Source organism: Osmerus mordax, chromosome 6 (assembly GCF_038355195.1).
Source record: "Osmerus mordax isolate fOsmMor3 chromosome 6, fOsmMor3.pri, whole genome shotgun sequence".
NCBI classification, from domain to species: domain Eukaryota; kingdom Metazoa; phylum Chordata; class Actinopteri; order Osmeriformes; family Osmeridae; genus Osmerus; species Osmerus mordax.
In genome coordinates, this window is record NC_090055.1 from 12,917,992 (window position 1) to 12,939,313 (window position 21,322).

General features: G+C 46.0%; 1 protein-coding gene across 1 annotated transcript; it reads left to right on the top strand.

The window, feature by feature from the left end:
• The first annotated feature begins 1,070 nt into the window (after positions 1-1,070).
• On the top strand, positions 1,071-20,262 carry snrka (SNF related kinase a). Its single transcript, XM_067237783.1, has 6 exons — positions 1,071-1,262; positions 2,285-2,989; positions 6,796-6,937; positions 12,133-12,345; positions 13,839-13,973; positions 16,101-20,262. Exons 2-6 carry the CDS (start codon positions 2,401-2,403, stop codon positions 17,647-17,649), a joined length of 2,628 nt encoding a protein of 875 aa, XP_067093884.1. The 5' UTR covers positions 1,071-1,262; positions 2,285-2,400; the 3' UTR covers positions 17,650-20,262.
• The last annotated feature ends 1,060 nt before the right edge of the window (positions 20,263-21,322 follow it).

The following is a 21,322-nucleotide window of genomic DNA, read 5'->3' on the forward strand; positions in this document are numbered from 1 at the left end:
AGCCAGGGTCTCACTCGGCGGCAAGTACCCTGAAACTCGATCTCTAGCTATCCACCTATTTTTCCTCGATCTCTAGCTCCACCTATTTTTCCTTTCATTATCAACAGCAACTTAAATGGCGTTGCAGCGCAGCTGTAGTTCTTGCATCCAGGGAAGATGCAGTTGCGGGTGGTGGGAGACATCCTGAAGCTAGCTAGCTAGCTGATGTAGGCTACAATAACAGTACAGCAGGAGGAGCTGTCAGTGATCTGACGTAGATGGGGCGAAATGACGTAGATAGGGCATTTTTTGGCTCCGCCCATTAAAACCTGATCTGTAAACGGAAGAGAAACTGTTCTTCGGTTTAACTCCACATTTCAGTGCGACAAAGTTTTAGCGCTTTGCACATGCTTTCAGGAACTCATTTCACAGGTATATAAAGTACTTAGAAGCCAAACATGGAATTTACTTTACAGGATCTTTAATCAGGCTCTGGTTGTAGCCTACAGTGAAAATGTGTTTTCCACTAGATGGCAGAAAAATCAAATGTTTCTGACTTGATCAGAAATTACACCGTTTGAGAAAAACATGAGACCACTTTGATCAGATTAACAGACATAAACCTGACTGTCATTAGGCCTAACAACTAAAAATAAAATAATGCAATAGCTTTTGTTGTATATGATTTGTATCTGGTATTATACATGCACAAACATCAAATAAACATTGAAGGCCATTTGCTTTATTATTTATTATTTTATCATGTGACTTTCTCTTAATAATAACGTTGACTAGTAGGCTACGTGTCATGGGTGAATGCTTTTAAATATATATTTTCACGGCCAACCAACAGTAGGCTACAACTGGATCTGATCTGGTACATCTGTGTACCACAGTTAATATTATACTTTTGTTTTTAAACGCATGGTAGAATCATTTCGAGCTCGAGTTTTTTTTTCTTTTTTTGTACTTGTCAAGAGATTGGAGGTCCGGCTCCGCTCCTTTGACGTCAGAAATGAATGCGGTTGATGACGCTCCTACCACAGCCCAACCTATGGTTTCTGGGAGGAGAACGAGTTCGATGAGAGGGCTGCAGCTAACGTTGCATGCCTTGTTTCATTGATGAAATATGGGAATTGTAATCACGTTATACAATGCCGTGGTAAACTGACTGTTTTACATTTCCAGGTACAACTTTCAAGGCTGCCTGGACTAAAACACACTTTTCTGCCATCATCGGGGCAGCCACGGACTTGAGCTTGATGTTTACCGGAGAGAGGGTGGTAAGTCCGACTATCAAGTTAGTGTGGTGGGCTAGCTTATGTTAGCCAGCCAAGATTGTTTGTGCCCGCACTCACACTAGTTAGCATGAAATCTAATCAATTGTCTTTTTTATTGCAACTTGCTGGATAACATGTCACTGCGATGTTGTGACTCATTTGGTGAAATCATGTAGCTCTAGGCTAGCTACTGTACATTGAGCTATTTAGCTTGTTGGCTAGTCGTTTGTACACCAGGCAGGAGCTGATCTACTACTGTAGGCTAGTAAGTAGCTAGCTAACTTGGCTTCAGTATCTATCTAAGCTAGTGCTACTCGCAATACTTAAAACTAATAAAATCGTTTCGTAGTGACTGGGCCGTCTGGATATGTAGCTACGTGGTTATCAAGTGTACTAATCCAGTGTTGTATTGGTATTTTAATCGACGTGCCGAGCCTGTGAGTTGATCACTAGGAACGCCATCTGCTAAGTACAGGCCTTCGATTTTCTGACATATTTTCTGTTAGTGGCGAGCTAGCCTAGTTATATTAGCTACACAATGTCGAGGTGGTTGTGTAGCTAACCACGTTAAATAACGTTGAACAATCCAACTAACGTTTTGACAGCAGAACGGCTTCCATAACTACCTAGATAGCCACAGTCCATGTCTAATATAGGATATTCAACTTACTGTAGTCTGCCGTTGGGACGGACAGCTAGCTACCTACGTTGTTACTCTATTTGGATGCGAAGACAACACGCACTAGTCAAGAGAGAATTGCATTGAAGGAATAATTACAAATCTACCTATGCCTTGTTATTATTCAAACTGGCCAAGGCTTCAGATGCATTGATACATACATTGCTAACTAGCCAATTGGAAATGTATTGGCCACATCTTTAGTCTTCACAGCCACTTGACTTGACCTCATTAAGTCCCAGCCCTGACGTTGAAAAATTAGACCATGTAGGCCATTCGCTTTCTTGTCTGTGTTGTTGCCCCTCATTTGGTTAACTTTCTGTTATTCTCTCCCTGTGACTTTTAGGAAGCTGGCACAATGGGCACGACAGCAGCTACCTGTGATGTACTGAAGTGATACTGGATCTACAAGACTCAACCCGACCTTCCCCAGCACAGGGGGCCTCCTCTGCCCCTGCAGCCATGGCAGGCTTCAAGCGCGGATACGATGGGAAGATCGCTGGCCTGTACGACCTGGACAAGACGCTGGGCCGGGGCCACTTCGCCGTGGTCAAGCTGGCGCGTCATGTCTTCACCGGCGAAAAAGTGGCGGTGAAAGTCATCGACAAGACCAAACTAGACACGGTTGCCACTGGCCACCTGTTCCAGGAGGTGCGCTGCATGAAGCTGGTGCAGCACCCTAACATTGTGCGTCTGTACGAGGTGATTGACACGCAGACCAAGCTCTACCTCATCCTGGAACTGGGAGATGGAGGGGACATGTTTGATTACATCATGAAACACGAGGAAGGCCTCAACGAGGAGCTGGCTAAGAAGTACTTCGCCCAGATAGTCCATGCCATCTCATACTGCCACCGGCTTCACGTGGTCCATCGCGACCTGAAGCCAGAGAACGTGGTATTCTTTGAGAAACAGGGCCTGGTGAAGCTCACTGACTTTGGCTTCAGCAACAAGTTCCAGCCTGGCAAGAAGCTGACCACCAGCTGTGGCTCGTTGGCCTACTCTGCCCCAGAGATCCTGCTAGGGGACGAGTACGATGCCCCCGCCGTGGGTAAGACCTGGAGCTGGCAGGCATGACTGGCGCCCTGTGTTTATTAGATGACTGGGCTGTCTGGGTTCACTGTGTGTTTGCTGTGATTGCTTGAGAGAGACAATGAGAGAGAGAGAAAAGGGGGCAGAAGAGTTAGAATCAAGCCGCTTTTGAAATGTGTTCCATTGCCAAGAGCAGCGAGACATGAAAGGTCACCCACATGGCATTTGCACGCACATGCAAGAGACTAGGAGCTGTCACCATTTCAAACAGGGGCCCTGTGTTGTCAAATGTGAATTAGTATAAATCATCAGTGAGAGAGAAGGGCAAGTTTGGAAGATGATACAGAAATGGGGTTTTGCTTTTTACGGCACAGGATGCTTATGTCATATTGGGAGTCATTGCACTCTGAGGCTTGGCCTAATATTTTGACAAATGCTTAGTGCATAGAAGACCTTTGTCTCATACTGTCATAATCTCATCGTGTCAGATTAAATGATGTAGCCAAGGAGGCGCTTCTTTTGAATTCAAAGTTATTGGTCCAATTCTGGATTGCAGTCAACAACTATGCTGTTACAAAATCATTGCTTGGAAAAATCAAACTTTCCCCCATCTAACCTCTTTTCTTTGTCCACCCCCTTACTTTCTCATTTTCTCTCACACGCTCACTTGATCAGAAACACAGGGCTGTCTGCATCAGTCGAGCAACACTACTTTTTAGTTTCAGTCCCTCAACATCTGTTACCCTTCATGTCATTCTCCAGAGTAGTTGTATGCATCCCCCCAGCGCACCAATTAGCATGATATGTTCCCAAAAACCACTGCCATGGCCTTGGCACTGTGTGTTGCCTAAAATATGTTTTAAGTCCTCACTTTTCAGTGCTTGTCTGTCACTCACCTTGTAGTAGTGTGTCTAACTACCCAGAAAGTTCTGAGTGTGCGTTATACACAGACCTTGAACTGTTTGTAACCTCTGACCTAGCTTCTCTTCTTTGTTCTGAAACTGGGCTGAAGGATGGCTTCTTACTCCTTCTAGGCTACCAGGTCTCCTCGGCTAGTCTTAAAGCCCCTTCAGGCTTATGACACTCTGGATGACATGTTGTGACAGTCCCACTCATCATGCATGCACATATTCTGCCGCTGGGGACGGCTGGATCATTTGCACATTGGAGACACGTGTGAGGCGATGGGAAGAGGCACCATGGAACTACATCCATCGTTTCATCTCGGAATTTCAAAGGATGTCACATCTTTCTCAGTTCTGCATCCTCCCTTTTTGCACGCACAAGCACAGAGAGCCCTTGAGATTAGACAGACTGAGAGCAGAGAGAGGAGCGCCCTGTGGTAATGATTGTAGTTTCAGAACGTAGCCGAGCTTACACTGTCCTACTTGCATTGCAAGTAAAGAAAAGGTCAGTAGCATAACTGGAACTGGCCTCTGCTCTTATCAGGCTCAGAAATGGGAGGTCTATTTACTGACTGAAATTTTCAACCCAAAAAAGGATAAACAAGAACCTGTGAGAATTCCCACTAGGCTTTGCTTGACCAAGCTTTAGACAGGCAGACTAAAGAGTAAAAGTCAACGACTTTTGCCCAGCAAAACTACTCCAGGCAGTCTGAAAGGAGAGCTGGGCAAACAGCAATTTTTCTGACAGCTAAATGTCAAACCCTGTGCCCAGGCAGGCACTGTGAGGAGAGGTGCTAACTGCAATTCCTGAGACAGGCTTAGGCGAAGGGCGAACAGATGGCACCAGAGACAGCGAGGAGAGGCCTTGTGTTCCAGGCTAGCAGTCTGTGACTGACAGTGACTGTGTGTGTGTGTGTGTGTGTGTACTTTGTAGGGTAGCCTGCTGCTGGAGACTTGGAACTGTCATCTGCAGAGATCTGCTGAGCAGTGGGCGAGCAGTATTGAATAGTAGTGAAGTGGAGTTAAGAGGTCTCATGGTTGACAGTATGCATGTGTCCCTGACAATAAGGTGCTGACTTAAGAGAAAAAAGGGTGTGGGTGTGGTGGTGTATGTGCATGCGTTAATTAGCTAAGCTAAACTGAATCTGCGTTCCAAAATCTAAATACTGGGCTGGTTTCTGGGGGTATCATTCCATGCAGGTAGCCTCGCTTTAAGGATCTTGTTTTCACTTTGTGCAAAATAGTGGAATCTTTGCTGGCTATTTTGTAAACTCTAGACCAGTCCCATATTATCAGAGCTACAGATGTGATGCGATTGGAACATCAAGCTCCATGTTTATTAGTTTCCATGGCCTGATATCATTGGGCTAGCTTAAATGATGCTGGGTTATTTCTGGACTAGGCTTGGACTGGTTTAACTGGGTCAGCCACTGCGTGGAAATATTCCATTTTTGATGGTAGGGAATTTGGTTCTGTGAGACATGTGATTGCCATGATGTGAAAGGAAGGTTGTAGAATATGGTGTCCGTTATCAGAGCCTTCTGTCAAGCATAACACTTCTTTCCACTTAGCAAGAAAAATATTCTGCAGATGAAGAACCACACTTTAAATCACACAACAATTCACAAAAGGAGATTTGATCTTGTTCATTATCATAGCATAGCTGTGTAAGTCTCTCTCCTCTGACCCCCCACCCCCACCTCCTGGGCTGATAAGCCCCAGCAGCTGCCTGCATGAACCAACAGCAGCGTCTGATCTGCAATTTGTCGACGCGACACGAGGCGCAATTAGAATACTCGTGTTCCTTGTTGTCGTGTGGCGTCGCTGACCTTTCCGTGTTGAAGGAGTTAGCAACATGAGGTGAGGCCTTCACTGGCAGGGCAGGCTGGAGACCTGAATACCTCCTTATGAAGGTGCACGGCCTGGCAATGCACGATTACAGCAAGTGCTGCAGTCTAATCCGAACTGCATTCTCATCCTGTGTGCAGCATCATCCTATCGGCAACATCACCCTATCTGCAGCCTCATCCTATCTGCAGCCTCATCCTATCTGCAGCCTCATCCTATCTGCAGCCTCATCCTATCTGCAGCCTCATCCTACCTGAAGCCTCATTCTATCTACAGGCTCTGTCACAAATCAAACCCATGGTCGCCGTCTTACCCTCCATGCACTTAGCCTCTGTGTCCACTGGTCCCTTGCCTTGTGAGGCTGCTGTTCTGCTGCAACCTAGACATACATTTACAAGCAAAGACTGCAGTGCATTCCAACAATCCATGTCAATGTCGAGGACCTCGGCTTTACTATTAAATTACTTTGACCTATCCCCTCACTGTAGTTACTAGAGGGTCTGAGTCTAGTCTTGTCTCAGATTGTTGGCTTTCCTTGTCGCCTCAAGGGAATATTGTCCTAACAAGCTGAGGATTAAAGATGTTAATACGGTATGCACGTTCTTGATTCACTGCTCAAAAATCAAGGTGCACATTTATTTATTTTTTAAGACTTGCGGGCATGTAGAAGCCTGCGGAAATGAGGTGTCTATATAATGAAAACGTCTTTCTCTCCCGATAGTGGTCTGTGTTGACTTGTGAATGCTAGAGGGAATATCTCACTCTCACACACTTGATTTAACCCATGGTGAAGGATGTGTTCGCTGTGTGTCTGGAGAGCGAGTCGACATGCTTTAGTTGCAGTGCATGGTGACAGGTTGGCCTTCTGGGACAGACTCACACACAAATTCCTGGCACAGTGTGTGTTCCTGTCTCCTGTGTTGAAAGGAACCACAGAACAGGATTACACAAAGTGCTGAGGGACTGACGATGGTTTTTAACTATCGCTGTCGCAGACCAATGTTTACATTTTCTCTGTCTCTCTGTTTGTCTCTTGCTCATGCTCTGCCTGTCTTGACATTTCCTTCTGTAGATATCTGGAGTCTTGGGGTGATCCTGTTCATGCTGGTGTGTGGACAGCCTCCTTTCCAGGAGGCCAATGACAGCGAGACCCTTACCATGATCATGGACTGCAAATACACCGTGCCCACCCATGTCTCCAACGCCTGCAAAGAGTGAGTCGAACACACACACTCACACACACTCCACATGGTCATGCACACATAGCCTTGTTCACTTTTGGAATTCACTGTCCAAACCAATTTCATATTGTCATATCATCAAACATGTCAAATCATGCCAGGCTTTTCCAGCCTCCAAATTTATCAATGATACTTTGCGGTGTCGTATAGTACAGACTTCTTGGAGAGCTTAAGGTGCTTTAGTCTGACAGACAGACAGTCTGGTGGTAACCAGACATAAGCAAAGCCCTTAAATTCCAGACAGCATCCCGTATGTCCATCAAAGCATTTTACTGATGGTGTTATTATAAGTCAAGGAACACCTCGCTCTCCTACGTCTTCCTCTCAGGAAGACGTAGGAGATTGTAGGAGACGTGGATGCTCCTATTTACAGGAGCATCCATCCTCTCAGGGTCTGTCTCGGGTCATCTTGATTCAATCTTTCAACCAAATAAATAGACTGGGCTCATTGCTGGCTTGCCTATTCAGACGGCGGTCTAGCTGGGTAACTCCAAACAGTTGAATACTGTTGTTTGTGTGGATGTCTGCTGTGGTGTCGGCCTAATTGGACCGGGATATCTTGTCTGTTTTGACTCCCTTGACTGGGCAGGGAGGAGAGTTGAAGTGGGAGGCTACCTTATCCTCCGTGGGATCCCTGGATCTGAGACATTTCTCGTTTGTTGTCTGTTGTTGCTCAGATGGTTTGACGAGACAGTAACGGAAATTCAGCATCATGAGGCCTTAATATAGTAAAACAAGGCACATCCCACTCGGCAAGTGTGTGTGTGTGAACAGTTTAGAAGGTCATCCATTAATCTCCTGAAACCTGTATTGTATGAAGAGCTGTTTGGCTTTTAAATACTTTGGGTAACTCTTTAAATTAAGGTTACTTTAACAACCATGTAAGTACATAACAATATCCCTGGTAACCGTTCTAGTTGCTACCACTGCTATGTAGTCACCTGGTAGTTAAAGCAACCCTAATGTAAAGTTTGTGGTAATTGCATTACTTTGTAATTTGACCTGGTGGTTAGCCTAACTACGAACACATTTCCTGTTTCTGAAGGGAGGAGTTCCTGTGGCAGTATCCCAGTGCGTTAATATCAGCCAATCGACAGAATATCAACCATCCAACTGCTGACTGACAACTCAGACTGTCAAAGCAGCAAAAGAAAAGCAGAGTCACTGCTGACTAATTACCGGCTAGCCTCACTGTTAGCATTCAGCTAATTAGCTATTGGCAAGTGTTTGACCCTTTTCCCTGTGTGACTACTCCCCTGTGGAGGCTGCAGAGCAGCAGTTGGCTCAGCCAAAGCTCTGAGGATACCACCACTGGTGTGGACCCTGGCTGACCCAGAGCTTCATATTTTATGAGCACCTGTATTGTCTTTTCATTGTTGGCACAACTCCCCATGCAGAAGGCTTTGGGCCGACCCAGCCACTCAGTTCAGGGGCCAGGGACAGGGCACCGTGGACCTATGAATCCAGACAACGCCAGTTAGCAGACTAGGCTGCCTTCCCTGTGACTGAGAACTCAGGATGGATACTAAGTAGTTGACCATCGGGCACTGGCTCCCTCAAGCTGTCTTCTCCCTGCAGATAAGCGCTCCACCAGGGATATCAAGACTTGAGTGCCAAGCCCTTGGATTAGCTTTCGCTAACAACCCTCTCTTTATTACCATATCAAAACTCTCGTTTCCAGTGGTGCCAAAACTCATTTACTTGCCACAATTAATAATTCAGCAAGTCGTTAGCTTTCCCGTACAGTCCCCCGTCCCCCCCTCACTCCCTCTTTTTTTGGTCTCAAAATGCAATAAATATGCTAATTGCAAGAGGATTGTAGTGTTTCTTCTTTCTCAAAGTGACACAACATTGTTGGTATGCTCTTCCTTTTAAGCCAAACACATAGGACGGAACATTGTGTACTCTGGGCCATTTCCTTTGCAATGGCGGCTATTGTGTGGAGGCTGTGTCCTCTAGTTCTACACTACTACCTCCCTGCTATTATTATCTCTTATCCCTGGACTCTAAGTCTTTAAGGATACTGAAGGAAAAAGGGTTGAGACTAATACATGCGCCACTGTCAATTGGATCTGTTGTTTTTAATGTCTTTACCTCACTTTCTCGTGCATCACACTCAAGCATTGTTCTCCAACCTCAAATCTCTTTCCACATCTCCATCTATTTGGACAATATGATTCTCTCTCTCTCTCTCTCTTGCTCTCTCTCTCTCTCTCTTGCTCTCTCTCTGTCTTGCTCTCTGTTATCCAGCTGTTGTGAGAGCGTAGATTCTGTGCAGGAGAAAATTCTGCAGCATGCTGAGCTTCCTATAAATATCCCCCTAGCAGCTTCCTGACTGTCCCTTGAGACAGGGCAAATAAAGAGAGAGATGATGCAGGAACGGACACACACACAGAGATGGGTATGGAAAGACTTGCACGTACAAAGCCGTCATTGGACTACAGTCGAGCCAAAGCTTTGCTGTTTAAGAAGCATAAACACAGGGAATATCCTGGGACAGAAACAGGCTGCCCCATACCGGAGGCAGCGACAGTTAGAAGTAGACCAGATGTATATATATATGTATACGTTTGTGTGTATATATACCCACGTATACACACGTGGGTGCACTGTGTGTGTTTGCTTCTCATCGCTCATGCCAACAGACAGAGCAGGGAGAGGGATTAAAGCCAGCGTGTGTGGTTATTAAAGCTATGGAGATGTGTGTTATCAGGGGGCTGCCAGTCTGCCATGGGTTGGGGAGGGGAGAGAGTCCAGCTCTCACTAATCCCCCACTGGGCCCACTGACCTACTGATGGCTGCTAGGCTTTTGCTACGCTACGAATGCTAGCGTTGCCAGGATCTCCTCTGCCCAGGAACATGGCTTTTTTGCCTGTGTATAGGATGTTTAGGATAGCTAGCTAATCTGGTGCATTGAACTGCCAACTAGTGTAATACAACCAATCTAAGATAGCTATTTAACTTGGTGTTTTGTGGATGGACATGGATGTCTTTCTGCGTAGGCATGTACGTGTTGGATTATAGCTAGGTCTGTAAAGACTGCAGGTGGGATGGAATGCTCCTATTTGAGTGCTACACATACATGTCTAATGTAACTGTCTCTATGGCTAGTCTTAATGTAAAGGCTTATAGGCCTTCGTATGTGACTCAACAAAAATACTAATCCTTGATATCAGGATTACTTAGATCTGTCTGTGGTTTTATGCCCCCAAAAATATTCCTGTTAGCAGTGGCCGCTGATACGTTTTAGAGTAATAATTTCCCCTTGTCAAAGTTCACGCCCTCGTATAATCCTATTAAATTTCCATCTTCGTTTTTTTCTACATTTAATATTTGCATTTCAAAACAAAGGCTGTCTTTCCATTAACTCCTAATTGAGTCTCGTCCTCTCTTAACGTCAGGCCACTGACTGGCCTTTCAGCGAAGCCATCCAGATCTTTCCAAACCAGACATTTGTGAGTTGGAATTGGTTGTGAAGATGGGGTTGTGGTGGGGGGGGGGGCAACTGTGAAGAAGAGAGATTGGTTTTGCTGAGGTCCGAAGGTTTGGTCACCTGAGTCTATGGACCAGAAAATCCAAGGATTTCACATGAATATAAGTATGAATTGTTTTGTTTTCTGTAAGTATCAAAGTGCAACGTTGAGAAAAACTTAGTTTAGACTTTTCATTTAATTATTTCTTAAAGCAACTTTATTTTATTTGTGCCTAAGACTTTTGCACAACAATGTACAGTTAGGTCCATAAATATTTGGACATTGATACAATTTTCATCATTTTGGCTCTGTATACCACCACAATGGATTTGAAATGAAACAATCAAGATGTGCTTTAAGTGCAGACTTTCAGCTTTATTTTCAGGGTATTTACATCCAAATCAGGTGAACGGTGTAGGAATTACAACACATTTTATATGTGGCCCCCCCCTTTTTAAGGGACCAAAAATAATTGGACAAACTAACATAATCATAAATCTAATTGTCACTTTTAATACTTGGTTGCAAATCCTTTGCAGTCAATGACAGCCTGAAGTCTGGAACCCATAGACATCACCAGACGCTGGGTTTCGTCCCTGGTGATGCTCTGCCAGGCCTCTACTGCAACTGTCTTCAGTTCCTGCTTGTTCTTGGGGCATTTTCCCTTCAGTTTTGTCTTTAGCAAGTGAAATGCATGCTCAGTTGGATTTAGGTCAGGTGATTGACTTGGCCATTGCAGAACATTCCACTTCTTTGCCTTGAAAAACTCTGGTTGCTTTCGCAGTATGCTTCGGGTCATTGTCCATCTTCACTGTGAAGCGCCGTCCTATGAGTTCTGAAGCATTTGGCTGAATCTGAGCAGATAATATTGCCCGAAACACTTCAGAATTCATCCTACTGCTTTTGTCAGCAGTCACATCATCGATAAATACAAGGGAACCAGTTCCATTGGCAGCCATACATGCCCACGCCATAACACTACCTCCACCATGCTTCACTGATGAGGTGGTATGCTTTGGATCATGAGCAGTTCCTTCCCTTCTCCATACTCTTCTCTTCCCATCATTCTGGTACAAGTTGATCTTGGTCTCATCTGTCCATAGGATGTTGTTCCAGAACTGTACAGGCTCTTTTAGATGTTTTTTGGCAAACTCTAATCTGGTCTTCCTGTTTTTGAGACTCACCAATGGTTTACATCTTGTGGTGAACCCTCTGTATTTACTCTGGTGAAGTCTTCTCTTAATTGTTGACTTTGACACAGATACCTCCTGGAGAGTGTTCTTGATCTGGCCAACTGTTGTGAAGGGGTTTTTCTTAACCAGGGAAATAATTCTTCTGCCATCCTTTTATCTGCTCCTTGTCAATGAAATAACGAACTCCCATGAGGGAATAACATACACCTGCCCATGGAACAGCTGAGCAGCCAATTGCCCAATTACTTTTGGTCCCTTAAAAAGGGGGGGCCCACATATAAAATGTGTTGTAATTCCTACACCGTTCACCTGATTTGGATGTAAATACCCTGAAATTAAAACTGAAAGTCTGCACTTAAAGCACATCTTGATTGTTTCATTTCAAATCCATTGTGGTGGTATACAGAGCCAAAATGATGCGAATTGTGTCAATGTCCAAATATTTATGGACCTAACTGTACATCTTCCTTCTCTCCTCTCTTGTTCTTTCTCTCCCCACCAGTCTGATAGACCGCATGCTACAGAGAGACCCCAAGCGTCGGGCGTCGCTGGAGGAGATCGAGGGCCACCCCTGGCTCCAGGGGGTCGACCCCTCCCCCGCCACCAAGTTCACCACCCCACTGGTGTCCCACAAGAACCTGTCAGACGAGGAGCACAACAGCATCATCCAGCGCATGGTCCTGGGGGACATTGCGGACAGGGAGGCTATCGTGGAGTAAGTCCTTAACACACACACACTGCAGTTAGTGTTGCACCGCTGCTGTAGAGTATCATTAGCCCTTCCTGTACACACAAACACACCTTTTGTGACCCTATCTAGACATAAAATAGTTGACTTTGTCAAACGTGAAACAGGTGACGTGACATGTCTTCTTGTATCTTTTTCTCATTGTGAGTGGTAACCTTTAGTAATCTACTCAACCTGTTAGCCTACAGAGGCTAACCTTTGGTAGTAGATTCAAATACACACCCACACACGCACACGACACCTCTTAATAGGAACTAGTCGTTTGTGATACTGCCGCAATGCAAGATACACACACACACACATACTTTTACATGCCAGTCTCAAGCCTTCATCTACATCTCATCTTCAGTACAACAGCAGTGTCTTTACCGCTAAGCTTTCTCTCTCTCTCCCTCGCTCTCTTGCTCTCAGAAATACATCAGATCCCTGTGTGTGTGCGCATCTAAACTGTGACTGTACCCGGATGCAGTCCCAGCTAGCCAGGCGCCGTCTGGAAATAAATAATGGATGGGATTTAGAATGCATGAAGTTTAGAGAGAGCGTGGCTCACAGCCAGACACACATAGGAAGGGGGGGAGGGAAGAAGGAGGGAGGTGGTGAGGGAAGGAAGGAAGGGATGGAGGGAAAGAGATAGCAGAGAATCACCAGAGAACCTCAGACCTTTTTCCTTATGCAAGTCTGCTAGGCTGGCATTCACGAATGTGGACAGGCTACGGTCAGGTTCATGTCAGTAAGTTGAAGGGAAATCTCCACAGTCAGTTTCTCAAAACAGAACAGGCCATATGAGGAAGAAAGCGAGGACATGTGCCAGGGGATTTACTCAAGAACTTGAGTTCTCCATCCAGTCATTCAGGAGATTATTCAGGTGCTAATGTGTAGGGAACAACCACACAGGAAGACTTACAACAGTAATACACTGTCACTAGCTCTAAACAACCACACACAAACCCCTTTATGTGACATGAGGTCAAGTATTTATTCGTTGACATGGTGTTATTCTCTAGTGGCAGTGATTACTGAGGGATCATGGGAAATGCAGCATCTTCCAAAGAGGTCGAAGGTCATGTCAGGGTCAGAGCTTGTTTCACCGTGTGTGTATGTGTGCGAGCATGTTTGTAATCCCGATTCATCAAAAGAGTGACTGTTGGAATGGAACGCCGGTTGACTCAGCCCTGCAGCGAGAGGTGCCCAGTCAGTCAACATACCAAACAGTGCAGATATAAATACCACCACGCCCTATGAGACGACTGAGGAAATTACACGGGAAAACCCGTGTAAAACCTAACCACTCGTGCCTGGAAGGAGATATACACTGTCACTTATGTGGACCATAACATATGTCTGTCGGGTGGATGCATTGTGTTCAACCCAGCACACTTCTGTGGTCAGTATGGGTATGAAGTGGGCTGTGCCTTGTTCTCCCAGGTCACCTCTACTCGTCTCCTGTGTTGTTTCCGCAGAGCGCTGGAGACCAACAAGTACAACCACATCACAGCCACATACTTTCTGCTGGCCGAGAGGATCCTGAGGGAGAAGCAGGAGAAGGAGGTGCAGACACGCTCCTCAAGCCCCAGCAACATCAAGGCCCACTTCAGGTAACGCACACTCACACATTCAGACACACACACTCAGATACACACACGCAGACACACGCATTTGGTCACACAAACACACGTGTGTATGCAAAACTTCCAGTTTTTTAAAGACTATTAGACAGCAGAGTATTTGTTGTTAGGACCATCTTCAGAACTGCTGGGTGTTTGTCCTGGCATCTGGAATCCCCCACGCACACACACGCACAGGCCTGGTTGGTCTATCTCCAGCTCTACCCAGTCATGTGATGATCCCCCAGTGCAAGATGACAAATGTGTTTAAAGGGAGCAAGCGGTAATTGGATGTGAGTGACCTAGAAACAGTACAAGTGTTCCTCTTCAAAGAAAGAGAGCTTGAGAGAAAGAGAGAGAGAGAAATTTTAAGAGCAGTGAAGCCAGCCAGACCTATGCCCACAGCTTCTGCTAAGATCAATACCAGGCTGCAGTGTGAAAGCTGCTCTGGACCTCTAAGTAGTACATCCTAGTCTAAAATGCAAGCTTAGCCTTATCCCCAGTCCTTGGCCTCATCCCCAGCCCCAGTCCTGGCCTCATCTCCAGCTTTGTCCTGGCCTCAGCTTTAACCTCTTCCGTCTTAGTCACTGCCCCCTGTCCCTATCCTGCCCCTGTCCCTCCCTTGCCCCTGCCCCTGTCCTGCCCCTAGCCCCTCTCCTGCCCCTTGGTTCAATCTCAGTATCACACCCCAGCCACCATCCAGGTCTCTAATCAGACCCTCCTGGATTCCAAAAGAGGTAGCTCTAGTGGAAATTTGGAGGCAAGTAATTTGTCCAAGGGATATGCCACTCAAATCAAATGTGTAACGCCAATTGTGTATTTCATACCTAGAAGATTTAGTAGTATCACAGGTATAGTAGGCGATGTGAAATGGCCAAGTAGCTGCTATTGTATTCCTTTGTCATGTGTGTTCGTCCTTGCTAGCCTGACTCAGATCCTGATTAGGTAGATTACGCCCAAGGTTGTTTGTGGTGTGTGTCACACTTGCTCCTGTGTACATGCACGTGTATGAATGGAGTTGCTGTGTCACCAAGCTGAGGGCCTGTTTTGTGTGTCAGAGATATTCCAATGTGGCTAAGCTTTTAAAAGCTTGGCTGAGTTCAATTGGATGGGAGTTTGGCAGCACAATGGGCTCAAGCCAGACGTGTATGTATGCGCTACTGTGTGTGTACATACTGATTGCCTAGCTGTACTCGTTCACAGACATGCCTGTGTTTGTACATTTGTGCATGTTCAACTAACGGGTGGACTACCATGCGATTTATAGCTTCATTACCACCAATGTGACTGTGGTTTGAGAGAGCACTTTGTCTCTGTGTTGTTTTTTAGCTGCACCATATCAGCAGAAACCTTGTACTACAGAGCTGGGTCTATTACATTCAGAATTATAAGCCTACATAAATGTGTTCAGATATTGGAACTCAGCCATTGTATGGACGGTATGGAAAATGAAGATGAAACAGGGAGTCAGATGGCTGAGCGGTTAGGGAATCAGAAGTTTGCTGGTTCAATTCCCGGCCGTGATAAATTACGTTGTGTCCTTGGGCAAGGCACTTCACCTTACTTGCCTCTGGGGGAATGTCTCTGTACTTACTGTAAGTCACTCTGGATAAGAGCATCTGCTAAATGTAAATGTAATTTGAGTAGGCATGTCACATGAATATTCTCAACAAAAATAAGGATCAATGAAATATTTTTCATGATCGGAATGAATGGTCCAATGAACTGGTCCCCTGCACTGTAGAGAAAGTTAACCTTGAATGGACCTAACATGAAGACTGTAATCACATTTATTTTTTACCAGGGAGACTATGAATTTGGTCACAGGCACTACTCTTAGAAATACTTTGGGAAAACTAGCTGGCAGTTGAAATGATTCAGAATGAAAAGACAAAATTGAAATGTGAAAGCTCTGAACTAGAATACTTAGCTGTTGAGCGGATCAGGAAAGGTTGTTCATCTTACAAAGAAGGCACCGTGACCGGCTGGTATTACGTTGTCAACAGGAAGCAGTTTGTCTGATCATTCGTATAGGCCTTTTAATACTATTCCTAAACTACGACAGTGTAAATCTGTTCACCTGTCCTCAATCTCTCTCTGTCTCTTGTCCCTCCACAGGCAGTCTTGGCCCACAAAGATGGACATGCACCAGGACATAGAAGACAGTCTTGCCACCTCTTCCATCTCCCATGCAGGAGGGCCGCAGTCCCCGGCCCGCAGCACCGACAACCTGCTCAACGGCCACCGCAGCAAAGCTCTCCTGGAGCTGTCCCGCCGCGACGAGGACCCCCAGGGGGCCACAGGCTCCGCTCCCGGGGCCCTCAGGGCGGGAACCTCCACCCCCTCCTCCTCCTCGGGCTCTGCCAAGCAGCGCACCTGCCTGTTCCGGGTGGAGGAGGACGAGGAGGAGGAGGAGGAGCAAGAGGCGTCCCAGGTGCCCACACAGGTCATCCTGCGGCGCAAGCCCCCCTCCATCACCAGCCGGCTAACCTCACGCAAGAGCGCCCCCGTGCTCAACCAGATCTACGAGGAGGAGGGCGAGTCGGACGACGACTTCGACCTGGAGGAGGGGCTACCGCCCAAGCTCAGCCGCCTCAAGATGAATATGGCTGCTGCCTCTGCGTCCCCGGGAAGCAGCCAGAAGCGTTACCACCGCCGCAAGTCTCAGGGCCGCGGCTCGTCTTGCTCCAGTTCAGAGACCAGCGACGACGATTCGGAAAGCCACCGGCGGCGCCTGGATAAGGACGCGGGCTTCGGCTACAGCTGGAACCGGCGGGACAGCAGCGAGGGACCCCCGGGGAGCTCCGGGGGCAACGGAGGGGGGAGTGGCGGCGGTGGGGGACAGAGCAGACCCCCTGGGGAGAGCAGCGACGGGGCCGACAGAGACAGTCCTCCCGGAGGGGAGGGAAGCGGCGGGGGTAATGGGGGAGGTGGAGGTGGAGGAGGAGGTGGAGGAGGAGGAGGAGGGGGGAGTAAAGGACAAGGCAGCCCCTCCAGCTGTTCCAACAGCAGCTCCAATCATTCGTCCTCGGGAGGCCCCGGGGGGTCGTGCCGGTCTCGGGGCTCGACGAACCGGAGCGCCGGGGACCTGGTGGAAAGCCTGAGGCTGATGAGCCTTTGTCTGAACTCCCACCTGCAGCAACAGAGGGATGGGCGGGGCGCGGGCCCTGCGGGGGCGGTGGGTAAGTTCCTCATGGACCCCCTGGGTCTGTCCAGTGTCAGCATCCAGGAGAAGTCCTCCTGGAAGATGTGTGTGGGCTCCACAGGGAGCCTGGACACCCTGACTCTGCCAACCACCATCCTGGGCAGTGCAGGGGGCTACCCACACCACAGGGCCGCCTCCCTGGGATGCCTAGGAGGCTGCTCGGACTCCACACCCCTCTCCGTGGAACACCCGGGGGGCTACCCGGACCACAGGGCTGCCTCTAAGGGCCACCCCAGGGGCTCCACAGACTCCAGGGCTGCCTCCGCGGAGCACCCGAAGGGCTACTCAGACCCCAGGGCCCCTCCCCGGCCCCGGCCCGGGGATGGTGGCAGCATGAGGCTGAAGAACGGCCTGCTCCAGCTACCTCTGTGCGAGAAGACCATCTCTGTGAACATCCAGCGCAGCTCCAGGGAAGGCCTGCTCTGTGCCTCGACTCAGGCCAGCTGTTGCCAGGTCATATGACAGACACACGCAGCCCTAACCCTCCCCTTTCCCTGACCCACATGTCCACAGCACCCCTCAGTCACATGACCAAGCCCCTACCACCCCAGGTCATATGCTGTAAGCCCCAACCCCCAGGTTAACACGAAGCCCATGACTTTAGCATCTCCCCCCCCCAGCCTCTGACTACTGTAGCAGAAGCCTGTAATCACAGCCCCTTCACTGATTCACCTGCCTTCTCCCGTTGACCCTCTCCTCCCCAGTGGGTTGTCTGTCCATCTCGGTCTGTCTGTTACGTTGTTGGTTTCATCTAGAAGGTAAATGCTGCTAGTTGTCTTGGTTCTGTTTCTGTCTTGTCATATCACTTTGGCTTTTTGCTCATCCCCGAAAAAGGTAATGTTTAGCGATTCTTCCTCCGGGAGCAAGGGTTGGTTGAAGCTAGGGGACAAAGGGAGGGGTTGGATTTCACTTTGTTTGGATGAAAGTAAGAAGACCAAATGTTTATTAGTGGTGGGTAGTCCAGGGTGGCTGAAAGGGCAAGCACTTAAATCAGGCTGAATTTCTACTAGAATCAAGCCCTGGAGTAACAACTCTCAAACAGGGATTTAGGGTCAGTTGAAAGGGGCGAGTGTAGGAGTGGCCATGGATGTCCTGGAGTGGGCTCGATACCATCAAATTGTACCTTCCCATGTCTGTCCCCCCCCCCCCCCCCCACACACACACACAGTCTAAAACCCTGCCACCAGTAACCGTGGTGATCTGGACTACTAAAGACATTTTATTTTTGTATGTTTTTCTGTTTTTATTCATAATTTTTAACAAACACAAGACTGCTGTTAGCATACATGTTTTTTGAACTTCAAATTGGTTTTGGAATTGAAGGTTGATTTTTAACTAGCCATACAGCTCTCACTAATTTGATTCACACGATTTACTGTACCAAGCACTTGGTTGGACCTGCAGGTGTGTCACCCACTGAGCAGACAGGGGAACTCAGCTTCCTTCTCAAGAAGTTTCTTCCACTCTTTCTTCCACTTCTTTTTGGCAGCAAAAAAATATACTTGTACAGGTTCTATCCTTACTCAAATTAAAAAGCAAGTCAAATACTGTCCATACACTGTATACAACATAGAGATTGAGGCATGGATGAAGTCCAAAATAGCCTAACAGCTACAGCATGCATTTACAAATTGGATGAACTGAATTCATTAATCTTTTATTTAAATTACCAAAAGTAAACACCAGAAAAAAACAAAAAAGAACACTGATGTAAAATTTGAATGTAAGATACAAGCAAATAAACTGGTGTTTTGTTTTCATGTGATGGACCTGACCGGCTGATGGGCTCCCTCCGGTGTAGCGTAGGTTAGATTTGGTAATGGTCACATTCTTGTTCTTCTCTTACTGTTGGTTCCAATCCTCTCGCATGAGAACTACTAAATTGTACTGAAGTGTTCTGAAGACCAGGAGAGAGAACGTCCTGATTGATCAGAGATGACTGTATTTGGTCTTTTAGTTCAAGTGGGCTTTGTGTTGGACCCACGTTTCTGCTTGTTTCAATGTTTGATTTTTATACATGTTACGTTTCAAACTAGCCTTCAGGCAGGTTGTTTCAAAGGGTGTTTGTTGCGTATGTATATATGTTTAAAAAAAAGTTTATTTTTTAGACTTGGACTTTTGAAAGATCTGCTGTTTTAAAAGGCTGTGTTGATGCGGGCCCCAGAGTCTTGCGTTGGAGAACAACAACTATTATTGTGTGTGTTTTCTGGCCATCTTAGTTGACACTACAGGCAGAGGATGAAAGCGAGATTTGACCATCTAAATCAGTGGGTATGTATATTTTGCCTGCTGTGGTCGCACAGTTGGGCTGAGTATTCCCTTTCTGGACTACTACAGTGGTCCAAAGGCATAGCTCCATCCACAACAGGCTACCCAGGGATGCAAAACATGCAGAATCCCTGCAGCAGCTCTCACATGTTGCTCATGTAGAAGCTTTAAAGGACCTGGCCAAGAAGAGAGACAGCGTGTGGATAGAGGATTGTGGATATATTTTAAGGGCATTGGCAATAAGCTATATGTTGCAGCTATCTGTAAATAAACATTTATTTTGTTTTGTATTTTAAACCTGTGCAGCCTTAGAACGGCAAATCGAACAGAAAAGATGGAGAATCAAATCTCATGTATTTTTTTTTCCTGCATTTTCTTTTTCAAACTGAAATGTTTGTACATACAGGTGTAAATATGGTGCTCTCTTTGCTTAGAACAGCTGGGTGAACCATTTGGTGCAGAAGCTGTATTATAGCCTTATTAGTCATGGGTGTCTCTAAGAAAATGACCATGTGAAAAGACATTATTCTAGTCATACTGTCAGTCTTTTGACTGTTGTCTTACCCCGCTGTAAACAGGTGAATGACGTGCATGTGTTCAATGTTTGACATTATCGATCCAAGGACATCTAGGAGAAAACACAGAATATGTAATGGAACAAACCATGTACTGACTAAAAGAGGAAGAAAAAAAAAATTGAAACTGACAGAATTATTAAATGTATTATTCTGTAGTGATACCTGTTGTCAAACATTACATATAGCTATAGTAATATCCCCAAATAAATTTTTTTTTGTGAAAAACAAACTTATTTTGTTTGTGATTCATGTTTCAAGGTTTCATCAAGAAATTTCGGCAAATAGTTTTCAGTGCACTTAGTTCAAATTACATTACAAATTATGAAAGGAACCTTGCATTAAAGATTAAAATGTCAGCGGTCTGTTGAATCTCAGTTCCTGGTTTCAAATAATTTGATATGGGATTTGATCTGTCCATGTCCTGGGTAAATAGATAGGGTTTAACATCCCTCCCATGATGGTGCTCTGTTGAAAGGTATTCTTCCTTTGATTTACAAGCTACTTGACTCCGTCTCCACTCAAGTAACCATACCAGCCTTGAAAGCATGTGCGCAAGCATGTATGTCTCTGGGAATACCAAACCAGTGCTTGGTTAAGCCCCTAGTTCCTTGCTAGTTTCCCCTTAAATAGACCAATTTTACTTTGACCGAGTGCCAACTCCCTGGAAACACAGCCCTGCATAGGTAAAGTAACCACATTAAGATTCACATTACAAATAAACAGGAACATTCTTTTTCAGCACAATTTATAGTTTATTTGAGCAAAGGCATACAGTACTTCAATAACGCTGATAAAGTTGGTAATATTGCAAACAGTGCTGTATATTGTGTGTATAAAGAGTACATATTGTACATATATACCTATATAAAACAAAGATTGATAGATAGCACATCACATTAAAAGGCACTGTTTTAATGAGGACATGGTCTAAGTTTTCAAATAACTTACAAAACAAAATGCACAAACTATGCAAATAATTTTATAGCCAATGTCACTTGTACTATAGGTGCGGCTTCAATTTGAATACCATACTGGATCATCATATAATGCTGATCACTTATCTTACATGCTACTCTTTTGATATAAAGTGTTTCAAGATTCCATCGGATTCTCAATGAGTGCATGACATCAGTGTAATACCAGAGGCTAATTTCCACCCCCCATTTCAAAACCAATTCATCATACATGCTGCAGCAGTTTGTGAGAACTATAAAAGTGATTTGAGTTTTTGGTAAGCGAATAAATATGTCAACAGTCGTGAATGTATCATGATCAAGTTATCTGGGGTT